The following is an 18,887-nucleotide window of genomic DNA, read 5'->3' on the forward strand; positions in this document are numbered from 1 at the left end:
ATCTCCATTTTCTTTTTCCAGGTAAATAACCTGAGGCTCTGTGAGATTAACCACTCTACCTGAACTCCCATGATCAGAAAGGGAAGAAACACAGTTTAAATCTTGGTCTGACTAGTTCAAAGCCCATTCGTTTTTCAATATAATGGAACCTATGAAATGATCTGATCAGTTGGCCATGAACACAATGCAAGCCCTTGGAAAATTCTAGCAAACAAGCTACAAACACTGACACCAAAATACTCACTTTCAATGTCCTTGATCTTCATTTCCCAGGGTATACATTGAGTCTTGAAATTATCAAAGTCTCTCTTAAACTTGACCCACTTCTGAAATTAGACAGGTAACACACTCAGTTCATTAACATCTCGCGTGGGGGCCTGGAGGGACACATTGATGCTGACACATCCCCACTGAAGTCAGGAGTGAAGTGTGAGAGAAAGCAGGACAGCATAATGCCTGTGTTTGTCTGTGGCACTGATAAAATGTCAAGTTTGGACAGCATATATATGAATTTAGGAATTCTGTATGTGATGTCCGGTTTGGGGGAATCAAATTGGGTTAGCAGCCTCTGATACAACTTAAAAATTTTTTTTAAATGTTTTATATGTTTTTGAGAGAGAGAGAGAGAGACAGCATGAGCAGGGGAGGGTCAGAGAGAGATGGAGACACAGAATCCGAAGACAGGCTCCAGGCTCTGAGCTAGCTGTCAGCACAGACCCTGACGCGGGGCTCGAACCCATGAACAGTGAGATCATGACCTGAGCCGAAGCTGGATGCTCAACTGACTGAACCACTCAGGCACCCCCTTTTTTTTTTTATCTTAAAACAAAAATTGAAGGGAAGAAAGAAGTCTCGTAATTCTCAAACTCGCATTTGACACTCAAGTGTCTAAATCTGATAGGAAGTGTCGCTCAAATGCAGTGCTGGTACAATTGTTAGAGCCTCCAACCATGGCTTCCATTCTTCTCCTGGTGAAACAACAGCCTGTTTCTTTGTTCATGTTTTGTTTTTTTTTCTGAAAGGAGTTAGAGAGGCATTTTCTTTCCGGCTTCAACACTCAGAATTCCTACTAGACAGAAACCTGAGTAGCTGTCTAGCTGCTGGTTGGGTGAAAATCTGTTAACTCTCAAGGGGCTGCTCTCCAACAGCCCCACTCCCTGGAGAAGGATCCATTTGGAATTGAACAACAACAGAAATAACAACTCCTAGAAAACAGCAGAAAAGGAGGTAGGAGGGAGAAGACCCTAAGATCAGTTTCCATTATTATAAAGATCTTCTCAGAACACGTTCATGAAGGAAACGAATTTTCCCATGTAAATTCACTAAAGGAGCCAAAGGGAAATTTATTGGAAGGAATCAGATGAGTTTCTGCAGGCTTTGACCATAACCCAATGGGGTGACTGCTCTATAAGGAAGGAAGCCACCTGTGGAAGAGGGTGGTGGTCACAGATGTAATAAAGAGGATCTGTAAGCAAAAGCCTGGTTGAGAACAATGGCAAAGATATCCCTACAACAGGAAGGGGATAGCAGATGGTGGACACTGGGCACTCCAGTCCCAAGGCTTTATCTGTCTTCCCTAGCTCTGATTCCACATCCAAAATTCATCTTTGGCTTGGGGCACCTGGGTGGCTCAGCTGATTAAGTCTCTGACTTCAGCACAGGTCATGATCTTGCAGTTCATGAGTTCAAGCCTTGCGTCGGGCTCTCTGCTGCCAGCATAGACCCTTCTCTGGATCCTCTGTCTCCCTCTCTCTGCCCCTCCCCTGCCTTACTCTCTCTCTCAAACATAAATAAACATTAAGAAAATTAATCTTTGGCTTATTTGGCTTTCTACATAAGTCTGTTTCTGAGGAAAGCATTGCCCATCACCTGTGAGGATTTCGGTTTCGAAGGCAGTGTTTTGTCACTGTCAATTAATAGATTGGAATTGGGATTACGGTTTAGCCACCTGCGTAACTAACTCTACTCTCAAAAATAAATGGCACTGCTGATGTGGACTTCACCTTTCCAGTTCTGTCCTTGGTTGTTTCTCCTTGTAAACTTCTAATCCGCCACCTGGTTTTATCTATCGGTCTCAGAAGCTGTATGAATGGGAGTCCTCCCCCGAGAGTTATATCCCCTGTCCGGGTGCTGATAAAATCGGCACAGGCTTGCAAGGCTGAGGGCCAACACGGGTAACAGACCTGCCGCATGGGGGCCCCTGAGGGCGGCCTGCCAGTGAGTTGATCACTCAGCAACCAGACGACAGCCCCTCAAGGCTGTGGGCATCTCGGCTCTGGGAGAGAGGCCGAGAAGGCCTCTGGGGAAGTTCTGCAGTGAAGCTCTTTTCCCTCCCTCATTGGTTTAGAGAATCAGAAAACTGGGATGAGACATGGAGAGACCGCAGCTCCCTTTCTCGGAGCCCGGTGAGGTGGTAGCTTCTCTCCCAGGCCTGGGGGATGAGGTTGCACTGGTCTCCAGCTGTGTATAGAAACAGGCTTTCAGACAGCGGGCAAACAAGACACGGCCAAGCCATCTATTCTGTCTGTGCATGAAATCCAGGTCTGAATGATTAAAACAGCCAGCGAGGCCTGAGAAATAGCACTGCAGAACAAGGGAAAGGGGGTACACCTCTTTGTAATTAAAAAAAATTTTTTTAATGTTTACTTATTTTTGAAGGAGACAGAAACAGAGCATGAGCCTGTAAGGGGCTGAGAGGGAGACAGGGAATCTGAAGCAGGCTCCAGGCTCTGAGCTGTCAGCACAGAGCCCGATGCGGGGCTTGAACTCACCAACTGTGAGATCATGACCTGAGCTGAAGTTGGATGCTTAACTGACTGAGTCACTCAGGCTCCCCTCTCTGTGATTTTTGAAAAGCATTTCCTCCAGGCTACATAACTAACTTTTGACAAATGAGTCTGTGTTCACAATAGGATACAAGAAATATGGTTTCTAAGTAAAGAATATAACACTTTAAGTTTTTAAAAAGAATGTAAGGGAAGCATGGAAGGATTACAAGGTAACTAAAAGCCCAATAATCAAAGGAGAATAAACATTATGTGTAATAAAACCTATAACTGAAACATAAGAAAATGGATTCAATGCTATTGAGAATAAGCCTGAGAAATTTCTGAGAATGCAAAGAGAGGAAGCAAAGAATTTAAAACAATGAGCGAAGGTAAACACAGATGGAGGATGGGCAGCCATCCTTTTCCTAAGGAAGGAACTAGAACTATTTGTAGGGAAACACGATTAAACAGAATCATTTAGCAAAAATGTATTTGAAGAGCACATTGCTCAGCTCGGGAGCAAAAAGACCTAAGTGTGCAGTTACTAAGTGGTAAATAGTCTCTAGATCAAATTACTAAAATGGTCCAAAGACAGCTATCAGGTAAGTAAAATTGAAAAAGGAGAAAAAACAGCTCAGGTCATGATCTCGTGGTTTGTGAGTTCAAGCCCTGCCTTGGGCTCTACCCTAACCGTGCAGAACCTGCTTAAGATTCTTTCTCTCTGCCTCTCTGTCTCTCTGTCTGTCTATCTCTCTCAAAACAAATAAATAAACCTAAAAATTTTTAAGAAAAAGGAGAAAAAAGAATATTAGGAATCAAAATGACTCAAAGCCAACATACACAGAATGGGACCACCATCTGCAGCCGTCTGGTGATACATACGAAGGTCTTAATGAAATATCGAGTTTTGGGAAGAATATGAAATACCAAAATGGCCCCGAGAAAAAGTAAAAACTCAAACACACCCATGAACAGGGGATACAGGAAAAAACGTTCAAGGTGTTGCATAAAAATGGATGATTTATCAAACGAAGTGTCCTGACTTGGGGCTTGGAAAATATGTCCCAGTGGTTTCAACCTCATCAATTTTGTGAGCTTAGTTCCTCATTGGAGAGGAAACAAGTCTCAGATACACTGAAGCCCTCACAGATATGTGTAGAGAAATTGACAGGAAACAGTTGGTTTTCTCTCCCGGACAAATTGGATGGTCGGCTAGAACTCACGCTGATGATTTTGGGGGAAGCTGGACACAAATGCAGAGGCTGGGCAGGTCCCTGTCATGTCACCCAGGTTCAGAGGCTGAGTGAGTCCTCCCCCAGGTTCACTGGCTCTGTACCACCCACCTTAGCCATCAGCATCCTGTAGGCGTAGAGTCGCTTGCCTTTCCCCTTTCCTAAGGCTCCTTCATACTTCTCCACAAACTCTTGGGCCTCCCTGGTTAGGGAAAAAAAGGGGGATGAGGGTAGAGGCAGAACTTCAATGAAGCCCAAACTAAAAGAAATCTGAACTCTGAGACTGTATATGTGGCTGGAAGCCTTAGATGTTTTTACACCCTGAGTTAGACTATAAGGTCCATGAAGGTAGGGCATTTGTCTGTTTCTTTCACGAAGTTTCCCAAATGCTAAGAATGGTGCTGAGTACATGGTAGGCACCTGTAAGCAGAATTTTGGCTCCCATGACCTTTGCCCGCTGGTGGTACATCCATGAATAGCAAAAGGGACTTTGCTGATGTAATTAAGATTCCTAATTTAAAATAGGGAGATTCGGGGCACCTGGTGGCTCAGTTGGTTGAGCTTCCAACTTTGGCTCAGGTCATGATCTCACGGAATGTGGGTTTGAGCCCCGCGTTAGGCTCTGTGTTGACAGTTCAGAGCCTGGGGCCTGCTTCAGATTCTGTGTCTAACCTCTCTCTCTGTCTCTCCCCCACTAGCACTCTGTCTCTCTGTCTCTGTCTCTCTCTCTCAAAAATAAATAAACATTAAAAATAAATAAATAAAATAGGGAGATTATTCTGGATTCTCTGGAAGGGCACAGAATGAGCACATGAGCCCTTAAACACAGAAGGCAGAAGAATCAGAGAGATGTGGCAGAAGGGGAAGTCAGAGAAATTAGAATTAAGAGAATTCTTGACCCTCAGTTGCTGGGGCCCCTCTACAGAGGATGCCACATGGAAAGCAAGAGAAGGAAGTGAATTCCACCAAAAGCCAACGAGCTTGGAAGAGGACCTCTAGCCCCATATGGGCACCTCAGCCTTGATACAACTTTGATTTTAGCCTGGTGAGACCCTGAGCAGAGAATCCAGCCACGCCATGCCGGACTTCTGGCCAGCAGCCCTGTGAACAAATGGATGAGCGTGGTCTTAAAATGGTTATGCTTGTGGTAATGTGTTGCGGCAGCAATAGAAACAAATACAGCAAAACAGATGAAGGGGATTAAGAGGTAAAAGATTCCAGTTATAAAATAAGTAAATCACAGGGATGGAAAGTGCAGCCTAGGGGATATAGTCAATAGTATTGTAATGCATCCGTATGGTGACAGATGGTAGGTGGACTTACCGTGGTGAGCATTTCGTAATGTATATGAATGTCGGGTCCCTACGCGGTACACCTGAAACTAACAGAGTATTGCATGTCAACTATGCTTCAACAAAGAGAAAGGAAACGCATACAGCATTCATTAGACGTTTGTGGACTGCATGAATGTTGAATGAGAGAGTGAATATACAGGGAAGGTTGGACGCGAAACACACAGATCAGTTTGTTAAGTATTCTGGGTGGTGTGCTAGTCAGAACTGGCTCCTGAGACCCGACTGTTAAATATTCAGGAACTTGACCAACCAGCTGTTAAACTGGAGGTAGCTTGAAATTGGCCACAGCAGGAGTATTTAGACCACGGAATCAGCAAAGACTACAAATCAGGCCCCCTCTATCCCACCCCCTAGGGAGCCAGTTTGTCAGCTGCCGATGGATAGACCCACACAAGCAATTGAGAAAGGAAGTCCATCTCAGGGTGGCCGGAAGAATCTCTACCCAACCTCCACAGCGCAGGTATAGGCAGATGACAAGAGTCAAAGTCACATTCTAACCCCAGGTCAGTCCTGAAGCTGGTTTTTATTTTTTCCGATGTCTCAAATTAATGAGACTGACTGCTTAGCTCCTAAGCCCCGGAGTCAAAACCTGGTCTGTGTAGGATTCAGGTTCTGAAATGACATCAGCTTCCTGTGGCCCCCTAGGCAGGACATGTCTGGGGCTACCAACATAGCCACAACACACAGAAAATGTTTTCATAAAATGTGTATTTCTGTTCTCTTCGTGTATCTTACACCGAGCAAGAGGCTTATAAGCACTTGGAATTTGTGACTTTAAATGTGCCAGCCATGGGGCGCCTGGGTTGCTTAGTCAGTTAAGGGTCCGACCTCAGCTCAGGTCATGATCTCACAGTTCGTGAGTTCGAGCCCCAAGTCGGGCTCTGTGCTGACAGTTCAGAGCCTGGAGCCTGCTTCGGATTCTGTGCCTCCCTCTCTATCTACCCTTCCCCTGCTCACACTCTGTGTCTCTTCTCTCAATAATAAATAAGCGTTAAAAATTTTTAAAAACTGTGCCAGCCTTTAAGGTTTGGGAACTTCAAATGAGAATTCTCAAAAAGTAAGAGCCAGCTCTTGTGCCTGAGCCATTGAGCCCGGTGGCAACTGCTTCTCTTCTTGATGTCCAGACTCTGTGTCTAGACCCTCAGAGGGCACCCAGGAGAACAGAGGTCCCTGCCCAGCGCTGGGTGCAAACTCGGAGGGACGTTTGCAGTAAAGAACCCACCTAGTTTAAGAAGGCTGATGGACACAGCAAGTTTCCTGGGTTCCATAAAGGGATATAAATAGTAACAACTAACTTTTTGCAGCAAAGTCTGGTACACCAGGCTCTCATGGTCTTCCTTACCAGAGAGCATTTGGTTTATGGAAACCACTCGCTCCTGCCCTGCCCTTCCTAATAGTTGCAAGTCTTACTTCTGTAAGGTGCTTCTGTGTCCTCCTTGTCCCCAAGCACCCTCTGAAACAGGAACTTCGCACGAACTCGCCTCTCTTTTTCCTCCCCTTAGACGCTGTGTGGGAAATGTAGTGAAAAGGCAAGAGGGGAGGGACCTGTTTGTTTTGAGGAAGTTTCACGGGTCTGGAGCGCTCCTGGAAGTGATGCTGAGCCCCGCGGGCCCTTCCAACACTCGGCAGAGGAGGAAGTTATGAGGAAAGGGTTTTCAGGTGCAGTCACACCACAGACCTCAGAGTCCCTTCATGTTAGCCTCCTGGAGGACCCTCCTTGGAAATAACATGGTCCAAACATGGTCCAAAATAACATGGTCTTGGAAAACAGAGCTGCGGGTGGGGGTGGGGGTAGTGATTGCTGCTGGGAGGGAAAGAGGTGTATTTTGTGGGGTTTTCAGTACCAGAGTGGAGCTCCAGGCAGGATTCTGTGCCTCCCAGAGTGGCACTTTTCATCTAGAAATGGGGATAAAGATGTGAGAATCAGAGGTGTGAATGCTCCCAATGTGACTTCATTCAGCAGGCAGTCACCCCTCCCCCTTCCAAAAAGCAGAAGTTTCTGGGGTGGGCAGCTGAAAAGATTCTGCTGGGGTGAGGAACCCTCCGCTCCCCCAGGTGCCGGGACAAGGGGCTCAGAGACGTGGCCTTCCACAGTGGAAAACACTCTGAAGTTGACCCAAGGCATTTCTCAGAGACATTATACACCTCCAAAAACCCTTCCCTGATGAAGGAGCTCATATTCAAAATCACACTTAATTTATAGATGCAGAGGTAAAACTAGACACAGGGCAGCTCTGTGTTTGATGACATCCTCACAGAGCTTTGCTGTCCCTTGCAGGACATTGGGAGAGAGTATCAGCCAGCCTGATGTCTTAGAAGACGCCTGGAAATAGAAGGATGCAGTCGAAGGTCAAAAGGAGGTGGTTAGGGGCTGGAGGTGTGGAGAGGTTAAAGGTGGTCTGGGCCATGCTGGTTTGGTGTCTCTTTGTCCCCAAGCAATTGCCGTTTTCAGTTGTGGAGACAAAGGTCAAATAAATGCTGAGCTCACGCTAAGCGGAAATTCTGATCAGTCAGGTGAGGTCTCTGCTCTAGAGACCTCACTGAACCAACCTGAGGGCAGGGAGGGCTAACTGAGCAGACCTGGCTTCCAGAAGTGGTTTAAAAATATGCTGCCAAATTATTATTCTTCCCTTTAAAATGGAGAACCAGGGGTGCCTGGGTGGCTCAGTTGGTTGAGCGTCTGACTCTTCATTTCAGTTTAGGTCAAGATTCCAGGGTTGTGGGATCGACCTGTTCCAGGCTCTGCAAAGAGTATCTCTCCCTCCCTCTCCCTTGCTCTCTCTCTCTAAAATAATAAAAAATTAAAAATAAAATAAAATGGTAATCCAAACTCTCCTCCCCTTGAATGTGGACCAGACTTAGTGACTTGTTTCCAATGACTAGAAAGTGGTAGAAGTGACAGTTAATGACTTCTGAGATGAGGACATAAAGGGTATTGGGACTTCCTCCTCGATACATCCTCTTCTGAGGGAAGCCAGCTGCCATGTTATGAGGGTACTCAAGTAGCCTAAAAAGGGAAACTGAGGCCTTTCTTTCTTTCTTTCTTTTTTTTTTTTTTAACAACCAGCGCCAACTTGCCATCCACATGAATGAGCCACCCTGGAAGTAGATTCACCAGCCCCAGTCAAGCCTTCACATGACTGCAGCCCTGTCCAACATCTTAACCCAACCTTATGAGACTCCAAGTCAGAACTGCTCAGGCAAGCTGCTCCTGAATTTCTGACCCATAGAAGATGGTAAATGTTTATTATTGTTTTAAACTACTAAATTTTGGGGTAATTTATTATACATCCCCAGATAATATATTGTAGAACCCAAACCACTGCTACCTTTGGTGCTTATACTTTTAGGTTTGTTATGTTCTCTTCTTGGTGGATTGACCCTTTTATCATTCTATAATGTTCCTTTCTGTCCCTGTCGATTTTCTTTACTCTGAAGTCAAATTTATTTGATATTTACATAGCCTCTTCTCCTACTTTATTTTGGTTAAAACTTGCGTGGTATATGTCTTTTTACCATCTTTGTACTCTTAACCTACATATGTCATCATATTTAGAGTGAGTTTATGGACTCGGACTGTATGCAGTTAAGTCATTTTTAAAATTACTCTGCCAATCTGTCTTTTAATTGATATGTTTAGGCCACTTACCTTTAATGTAATTGTTGATATGTTAGGGTTTAAACCTGCCATTGTATTTTTTTGTTTTCTGTTTGTTCTCTTGGTTTTTCATTTGTTTTTTTTTCCCTTCAGGTTACCTGAACATTTTTTAGGATTCCATTTTGTTTATCTATCATGCTTTTTAGTGTTATCTCTTTGTATGGCCTTTTCAGTAGTTGCTCTAAGTATTACTATATATTACCAAATAATGTAATTATGACTATATATTGCCATGTAATATAGTATATAATGTAAGGTGTGTGTGTGGACACACTCATATATATACACACACACACACACACACACACACATACATATGTATATATACACACACGTACATATATAGATCTTATCAAAGTCTACTGGTGCTGACATTTTGTTAGGTAAAGTGTAGAAGTATTACTTCTCTGTATGTTCCTTTATCCTCTCATTAATAATTGTCTTAAATATTTCCTCTACATTCATTGAGAACCACATTAGATGGTGTTATAATTTTTCAACTGTCAAATATAATTTTAAATACTTAAGAGGAGGAAGGAAAATCTGTGACAGCTTCTAATATTTTTGCTCTGATCATGTTCTTCCTTCCTGATGTTTGAAGATTTCTTATTTTATCATTTCTCTTTTGTTTAGAGAATTTACTTTAGCCATTATTTTAGGGTAGTCTGCTGGTAACAAATTCTTTTAGGTTTTCTTTACCTGAGAATGTCTTGATTTCTTTATTCTTAAAGGATATTTTGCTGGGTATAGAATTCTTTTCATTTAGCACTTGAAAATTTTTTGTGCTACCTTCCTCTGTCCTCCAGGGTTACAAATAACAATTTTTTCTGTCATTCTAATTGTTTACCCCGATAGGCAATGCATTCTTTCTTTCTGACTGCTTGTAAATATTCTGACCGCTTGTAAGAAGTTTGACTATGATGTATCTTGACCTGTATCCTGTAGGGGGTTTCTTTAGCTTTCTTGAACTTATAAGTTTTGCCAAGTTTGAGAAATTTTGGGACATTATTTGTTTGAAGACTTTTTCAACCCCACTCCCTTTCTCCTGTTTTCTGGGATTTCTCTCCCCTACCCTCTCATATTCAGGGTGAGGGATTTGGAAGAGACAGTAATGTTAAAACATTTATTATAGTCTCACACATCCCTGAGGTTCTGCTCACTTTTTGTTCCACTTTTCTCTCTATTGTTCAATTTGGGTAATTTCCCTTGTTTTACTTTCAATTTCCTTGATTCTTTGCTCTCTCCATTCTGCTGTTGGGCCCACTCATTCATTTTTAAAGTTTTTAGTTATTGGGGCTCCTGGGTGGCTCAGTTAGTTAAGCATCTGACTTTGGCTCAGGTCATGATCTCATGGTTTGTGGGTTTGAGCCCCATGTCGGGCTTGGTGCTGACAGCTCAGAGCCTGGAGCCTGTCTTCGGATTCTGTGTCTGCCTCTCTCTGACCCTCCTCCTGCTCACACTTTCTCTCTTTCTCTCTCAAAAATAAACAAAACAAAACAAAACAAAACAAAAAAATAATTAAAAAAAAAGAAGCACATTGCCTTAGAAAAATTTAGTTATTGTATTTTTTACTTCTAAAATTTCTAGTTGTGGGCACCTGGGTGGCTCAGTCAGTTAAGCATCTGACTTCGGCTCAGGTCATGATCTCATGGTTCATGAACTTGAGCCCTGCCTCAGGCTCTGTGCTGACAGCTTGGAGCCTAGAACCTCCTTTGGATTCTGTGTCTCCCTCTCTCTCTGCTCCTCCTCCCCTGCTTGCACTCTGTCTCTCTCTGTCTCTCAAAAAGAAATAAATATTAAATAGTCTAAAAAATTTCATTGTTCTTTTTATCTTCTATTTCTTAGACTTCCTATTTCTTCGTTAGTTTTATATGTTCATATTGCTCAGTGAAGCACTTTTGTGATGGTGTCTTTAAAATCTTTGCCAGGGAATTCTTTTTTTTTTAATTTTTTTAATGTTTTATTTATTTTTGATACAGAGAGAGACAGAGCATGAGAGGGGGAGGGGCAGAGAGAGAGGGAGACACAGAACCAGAAGCAGGCTCCAGGCTCTGAGCTAGCTGTCAGCACAGAGCCTGACGCAGGGCTCGAACCCACGAATGTGAGATCTGACCTGAGCAGAAGCCGGAGACTCAACCGACTGAGCCACCCAGGTGCCCCTGCCAGGGAATTCTAATGTCTATATCATCTTGGTGTTAGCATCTTTAGTTGTCTCTTATCAATCAGCTTGAGATCTTCCTGGTTCTTGGTATGATGAGGGATTTTCAGCTGAAGCCTGGACACCTCGGATATTATTTAATAACAAGACTCTGGGTCTTGTTAAATCTTCTGTTTTAGCAGACATCCTCTGACACTGCTCCAGTGGGTGAAAAGGATGCTGTCTGGGTACTTCCAGCCTAGGAGTCCAGTCCATGTTCTTCCCTTGGCCTGCTTTGGCACCTGGGGCTGGGTAGGAACTCTTCATCACTGCTAAGCAGGAATGGGAATTCAGGTGCCCAAGCAGGTTTTACTCATAACATCCTGCCTAGGAGGAATGTCTTCTTACTGTCAGGTGGTGGAGAAAGTCCAGGCTCCTCATGTGGCTTCATGGCACCAGAGGGACAGGGAGGGTTCATTACTTCATTACTGCCCAGTGGGGATGAAAGTCCCTGTTCCCCACTCAGCCTTCTCTAATACCCCAAATCAACGGTGGGGGCATTGAGGACACCATTTATACCTGCCAAGGGAGGACATCTAGGCTTCCCCACTTGGCTTTTGCTGCCAGGGGCAGGGATGGGGTTGCTGTTCTGTACGTGGGACTTGGCTGGAGTGGGAGTAGGGTTGTTACTAAGAGTTTTCTGTCTTGCCAGACCATCCCTCTCCTGGCCCTTTGGCTAGAGAGAACAGATTTTTCTTGAGGTGTTTTTTTGTCTGAGTTTGTCCATGTTTCTGGGTTGCTGGCTTCTCCCATATTCAGTCTAGGAAATATAAGACAAGAAGAAACCCCTAAAACTCAATGCCCTATCAATGCTTTGGTCCTCAGGTCTTTAACCAGACTGTCTTCTTCTCTCTACCTTTCTGAGTCTTCTTATGTTTGCTTTGCAGATAATGTCCAGGGTCTTAGTTGTACTTAGCAGGAAGAATAGGGAAAAGTATGCCTACCCAGGCTTCCTGGAAGTGGAATTCTTCAGATTTCTCTAAAGAAAGCAAGTAGTTTGGGTAATTTTCTAAGGTATCAGGCAGAATTCTGACAAAGCAGAGGGACACACCAGATTAAGTCTATGGTTAAAGCAAACATCCCTGACTCATAGGCTCTAGGAACTCTTGCCAACATCACGGCCCATCTTGTGTTGTTAATGATGCCCGTTAGTAATGTCTTTTCTGATTCATCTGTGTTCCCCCTCCTCATCTCACAGTGTTTGGCACAAAAGATGTCCGAGCTTTAATATATGTCCATGCTATGTGCTGGACACCTAATGTTTTTGAATTTGTCAAAACAACTCTGCAAGGTAGATATTAATTGTTATTCCTATTTCGCAATGAGGAAAGTGAGACTCAGAGGGTTACAGGGAAGAAAATCATCCTGAGAGGTACCGAACAGCAGCCAAAGCTACCCGGATGCAGCAGACATGTGAACACAGCCTGGCCCCAGCTCACCGCTGATGTTCTTCATGCATCGCCATCCCGCTTCGAATGTCACAACAACTATGCCCGGGTCAACCAGCTGCCTGAGTGGGCCAGACACTGGGGTCCCCACACCATTGCTTCTAAGAAAAAGATGTAGTCTGGGAATGCTATTCGCAATGGAAGACCTCACAGCCCGAAAAGGAAATCATAGAGGAGGCAAAGGGATGCATTCTAGAATGTTTAGGAACCCTAGGCAAATATTACAAATTAAGAGTGTAGGTGGGGTGCCTGGGTGGCTCAGTCAGTTAAGCCTCCGTCCGACTTTGGCTCAGGTCATGACTTCACGGTTCTGAGTTTGAGGCCTGCAGTGGGCTCTGTGCTGAGAGCGTGGAGCCTGCTTCGGATCCTCTGTCTCCCTCTCTCTCTGCCCCTCCCCTGCTTGCTCTCTCTTTCTAAAATAGAACAAATAAACAAACAAAACAGATTAAGAATGTAGGTACTGGAGCCAGGATTCTTGAATTCAAACGCTGGCCAGGCCACTTAACTCGCCTTGTAAAGCTTGGGCAAATTGCTGGATGGCTCTGTGTCTCAGTTTGCTCACTGGTAAAATGGGGACAATATTAATGGTCCCTATATCACAGGGTGGTTACAAGGCATAAAGGAGTTGTTACACATAACAGGATTCAGAATAGCATCTGCTACCCAGGGAGCACTCAGCGAGTGGCGGCCAAAAGAAAGAACGCTGAAAGGTGTATGAGACATGGCTCTACAGACAAGAGCATGCAGTTGAGGACACGGCGCCTTGGGGATCTGAGCAGCAGTAGATAATGCAGCCTGAATGTGGAGAGGGGAGTGGGGGCCTCCCTGCAGAGGGCACGCGGGGCCAGAGTCTTACAGGGTCTGTAGGAATTGGCCAGGTGGGCAGGCAGAAAGCAAATCTCTTCTGGGTAGAGGCACCAGCCTGACTGGAGACCCGGATGCTTTCCAGCCTTAGACCTGAGTCTGGGATGAGGAGTCTTGGGAGAGGGAGGAGGAAGGAGGGAATCGTGAAGGGCAGAGGCCAGTGTTGGCTGAGGAGACCTGCCCCAGTGACAGGTGCAGGGGTCTGTTTGGTTTCCCAGGCCTTAGCCGCTTCCCACCTATACCGGGGCCAGAGCTCTGCCCTCCGGCGGGAGGAGACGTCAGGCTTCTCCTCTGGTGGCCGAGTGGCCTTCAGGAATGTTCACAGTCCCCGAGACTCCCAGCCCGCTGGAGATCTCATTTCCACGAGCACCTCGGTTGCTCTTTTTCCGCTGTTAATAAAAGATGCCTTCAGGTGACACCTGAGTGGGGATGAGGCTGTGTTAGAGTGACAGATGGCTGTTCTGCGCCCCCGGACAGGAAGGAGCAGCTGGCCCTGAGGGACCAAGGAGAAGGGACTCAGAAAAAGGGGCCGAGAAGGAAGACGGCCACTGCCTAGGCCTGTACCTGTCACCCAAATGGTAGCCACCGGCCACACGGGATGATTTCACTTAAATAAATGAAAATAAAACAAAAAATTCAGTTCCTTGGTCACACTAACTGCTTTTCCAGGGCTTCCTAGCCACGGATGGCTAGCGGCTGCAGTAAAGGTGCTGATTTAGGGCGTTCCCATCATCCCCCAAAGTTCTGTTGGTCCACACTGGCCCGGAGGCAGCACCGAGAGACACTTCACCAGGTAGCAATTTGCCTGCCGTGGGCAGAGTGTGCTCGGTTTACCAGAACTCCCTCAGGGTCTGCGCCGGGTTTAGTCCGGCAGCTTCCCTACTTATGCCTCCTGGGGGCAAACAGTGAGGCCCACCGTGTCCAAAGACAGTGGCCAAACTCTTCTACATAATAAAGGGCAATACAGTCGACAGATTGGAAACTCTGGTGTGACAGGAGCGGGAGACCATGGCTTTACGAAGAGGGACGAAGAAGGGGAATGATCCCTCAGCTCTGTGGCAGAAAAACCAAGGGGAACATGGGGGAAATGGTAATACTGGACGGGATTTTTTTTCTTTTTCTTTTTCTTTTTTTTAGTAGAAAACCAGTTAAACAAAGCGACTCCTGGCCTTATCTCAAGACTACAGCAGAGGAGTGCCTGGGTGGCTCAGTCGGTTAAGCCTCCGACTTCAGCTCAGGTCATGATCTCACGTTTGTGGGTTTGAACCCCGCATCGGGCTCTGTGCTGAGCGCTCAGAGCCTGGAGCCTGCTTCAGATTCTTTGTGTCCCTTTCTCTCTCTTTGTCCCTCCCCCTCTCATGCTCTGTCTCTCCTTGTCTCAAAAGTAAAATAAAACATTAAAAAAAAAAAAGACTACAGTAGAGACGGGAGGCTCACACAATGCTTGGTATGCCGGCCTTTTGTGTGGAAACGGGAGAAGGGCTGAGCTGAAAACAGAAGTTGGGGGAGTGGGGTTGGGGAGGGAGGAGGCCTGAAAGATATTCATGGGGCACCATCTCAAGCCCGGCCCTGTGTGAAAGGACACAGGTCTGAACAAAACTGACTCTATGACAGGCTTTAAGTTTCCCCTCTGACCTTGAAGGCCTAAGTTTCAGTTTCCCCGAAACTATCAGGCAGTTACATATTGCCCAAAACAAGAAGAACCACCTTTGTAACACCCAATCAGAAAAGGCCAGCCACCACCTTCCACATTCCTACGGGTGAGGTCTGTAGATGGAAACTATAGACAGTTACCTGTTGTTTAATACTAGATTAACCAGGTACTCACCCCGCGTGGGGGTCCTTGGCCGACCCTGTAATTGGTTATTTTCAAAGATACTCTAAATGCTGTGATTGGGTCCTGCCAAAAGTAATGAACACTCTAAACAAAATGTATGGCTAAAATTGTTACTAAGGCTGTTATACGGTAATGATTGGATCACTGTATCTATGTCACAATTTCCTGTCACTCCCCCTTCCCACACCCCATAAAAACCCTGCTCAGCCCCTGTTCGGGGCTCTCGGCATGGATCCACTGCGTTGGTGAAATCTGAGAGACTGAGCTTAAGCCCGAATAAACCTCTTTGCTTTTGCATGCGTGATTCGGTCTCCCTGGTGGTCTCTGGTCTTTGGGGATATTGCGATCTGGGCACAACATGTGTCCTGCATTCGGGACTTGAGAGTAGCTGAGACAGAGCCACTCCCTGTTCTCCACGCACAGAGTGTGAGTGTGCTGCCCACGAAAATGGTTCTGGGGCCCAAAGAACACAAGGGGAGTTCTGAACCTGTCGAGGTGGGGAGGGTGGGTCACAGGTGCGTGAGGAAGGCACATCTGTGTTGGGTGGTGAGGGAGGTGCAAAAGCCACCAGATGAAAGGAAAGGAAAGGGAAATGGAACAGAAAGGATGCCAGGCAGTGGAAGGGTGGGGCGTAGGCCAGAGCACCATGATCCTGTGTCCTTCCTACCAGCCCATCAGTGCCGGCCAACAGCAGGGCCTCGGTCAATAACAGTCACTACTCACACCTGTCTGGGCTCTAATTCCACCCACCCCCATGCCCACCCACTCAGGTACTAAGCTTGTGCTGGGGATAGAAGGGACAAAGCAGAATGGGAGGGTGAATCCCCCTTTCTGTCAAGCCCTCTTAGGGCAGAGAGAAGGAAAGGACTCCAGGCCTGTCAGAAGGAGCTGGGCCTCTGGGACATCAAGAGGCCTTGGCCAGGGGTGCCTGGGTGACTCAGTTGGTTAAGTGTCGGGCTTTGGCTCAGGTCATGATCTTACGGATCGTGGGTTCGAGCCCTGCGTCAGGCTCTGTGCTGACAGCTAGCTCAGAGCCTGGAGCCTGTCTTCGGATTCTGTGTGTCTCTCTCTCTGACCCTCCCCTGCTCGCACTGTCTCTCTCTGTCTCTCAAAACTCAATACAAAACATAAAAAAAAAAAAGAGGTCTTGGCTGACTGCCACCTGCTCACCTGAGCTCCGTAAGCTTCTTTGCCATGGGCCAGGGCTTGTTCCGCATGGTGGCAATGAGCTTCTTCTTGTCTTCCACCTGCTCCAGGATCCGAGCCAGTTCCTCCTCTGACAGAGACTCCCCTCCAGAGGCACTGGAGGCCAAGGAGGGCGATCTGGAGGCAGAGCCGGGGCAGCGGGGGGGGGGGGAGAGTGAGAGGTGGGCGAGTGTCTTCAGGCGCTCTGTGGAACGTAGGGGAGCCCATGGGCAAGGCAGGTGGGCTGTGCTCCCTGACCCTCCCAGCCCTGACACCCCTCAGAGGTCTGCTCCTGCTCAGAAGCCCTCAGTGACTCCCAGCACCCATCAGAAGAGGCCATCACTCTGTCCCGTAGCCTAAGACAGCAGGAGGGTCACCTCCCCCAACTCGATTTCTCAGAGTTCTCCCCACCCACCACATTTAGCACAGTGCTGCCCAGTGGAAATATAACCCAAGTCACACACTGTCATTTAAAATTTTCTAGTAACCACATTAACATGGCAAAAGGAGATGGGTAAGTTATTTTAATAATACATTTCATTAAATCCAACATGTCAAAAATTGTGATTTTCACCCCATAACCACCATAAAAATTATTAATGAGACATTTTATATTCTTCTCATACTGTCTTCAAAGTCTGGTGCTCAACTCACAACCACTGTGTGTGTCAATTCAGACATTAAATTCTCATTGAGCATATTTGATCTGTATCTGGATTTCATAAAATTTATAGTTGAAAAGGTAGACCCACATACCCAAGTTGTTTTAGATAGACCTGAAAGTTTCCCAACAGATGAATCATGTGGTAGTATTATCATTTTCCTTTGACATTTGCATCTGCATGGACAAAAGCGGTTTGCCCATCTTTTTTTTTTTTTTTTTTTTTTAAAGAAGAAATGCATTAGCTTCAAAGTGAAGTCGATTGCAAAACTACAGCTGTCTGTCCAAGTTAAGTAAATTCCCTCACTCTTGGGTCAACTCAGTAGTGTCAACGCCAAGTTAAAATGAAGTTAAATGAGGGGCACCTGGGTGGCTCAGTCAGTTAAGCGAACTCTGAGTTTTGGCTTAGGTTGTGATTTCATGGTTGGTGAGATCGAGCCCCGAGTTGGGCTCCATGCTGACAGTGAGGAGCCTGCTTGGAATTCTCTCTCTCCTTCTCTTTCTCTGTCCCTCCCCTGCTTGTTTTCTCTCTCTCTCTCTCTCTCTCTCTCTCTTTCAAAAAAAAAAAAAAACAAAACCTTAAAAAATAAAGTGAAGTTAAATCAGAAATTCAGTTCCTTGGCCACATTGGCCACATTTCAAGGGCTGGTGGCCATTGTACTGGATGGCACAGGGGTTGGGGCAGGGGGAGAACTTGTAGCTGGACCCCTTCTCCCTGTGTGAGGAACCTCAGCATCTCACAGACAAGACTGTGTGAGTTTGGCTGCCACAGAATTTAAAAAACTCATTTTTTAATGTTTACTTATTTTTGAGAGAGAGTGACAGAGAGCAAGTGGGGGAGGGACAGAGTGAGAGGGAGACACAGAATCTGAAGCAGGCTCTGGGCTCTGAGTGCTCAGTGAAGAGCCTGACACGGGGCTCAAACTTGTGAGCTGTCAGATCATGACCTGAGCCAAAGTGGGATGCTCAACTGACGGAGCCCCCCAGTTGCCCCCCAGGCTGTTGTGTGTGCGCCTCACAGTGGCCTTCACTCAGGGAAACAGACTCTGAGTGGAACAGCAGCCCACAGGGTGTGGGAGGGGCTGGATGGAGAAGGCCAGGCCCCAGGCCCCTTCCCAGCCAGTTCCAGAAACATAAATGTAGGATGTGGGCTTGGGTACCTGCAGGTTTTAGAGAACAATTTGCAGCAGCCCCCGTGAGTTTTTAATTTCTGAGGAGCTCAAAGAACAGAGGAGGGGTCATGGGCCAGAGGAGAGAAGACAGGTCTGACACCTTGCTGGACAGCCTCTCCTCAGGGGTTCCCTCAGTCAGGGGGTGCAGGCCATTCAGGCTTTGCTTGTTTGAAGTCCCCCTGTGCTTGAGGACTGGCTGAAATGCTTACCTTTTCCGTGGAGAAACCTGATGCCCCAGTGCCCCACTGAAGGCATTTCATCAAACCCTTTCTCGGGTGCATGTTGCTTCCCGCCTTGTCTTGTGCTTACTGATGCCCATGTCTGAGCTCTCCTGCTAGACTGTCAGCATCTGGGAACACGGCTGAGTCTTTTCTGTCTCTCTAGGCCCCACTGCAGCACTCAGCTGAGAAGGGCACCCTTTAACTCTGCCTCTGCCGACCAGACACCGGCGGCCTGCTTGGGGTGGGGCAGCCTCCCTGTAACACTCAGGCCACCCCAGGGCCTGAGCAA

At 46.4% G+C, this 18,887-nt stretch overlaps 1 protein-coding gene across 1 annotated transcript in view; it reads right to left on the minus strand.

Moving 5' to 3' along the window:
• Positions 1 to 18,887, minus strand: part of TMC2 (transmembrane channel like 2) — a 69,079-nt gene that overhangs the window by 38,916 nt on the left and 11,276 nt on the right. Inside the window, exons 4-6 of the mRNA XM_029917921.1 lie at positions 16,530 to 16,682; positions 4,112 to 4,202; positions 245 to 326 (exon numbers count right to left, since the gene is read on the minus strand). Of these exons, the coding sequence (XP_029773781.1) occupies positions 245 to 326; positions 4,112 to 4,202; positions 16,530 to 16,682 (326 nt within the window). The remainder of the gene's footprint in view (positions 1 to 244; positions 327 to 4,111; positions 4,203 to 16,529; positions 16,683 to 18,887) is intronic.

The sequence above is a fragment of the Suricata suricatta genome, chromosome 12 (assembly GCF_006229205.1).
Source record: "Suricata suricatta isolate VVHF042 chromosome 12, meerkat_22Aug2017_6uvM2_HiC, whole genome shotgun sequence".
Classification (NCBI taxonomy): Eukaryota; Metazoa; Chordata; class Mammalia; order Carnivora; family Herpestidae; genus Suricata; species Suricata suricatta.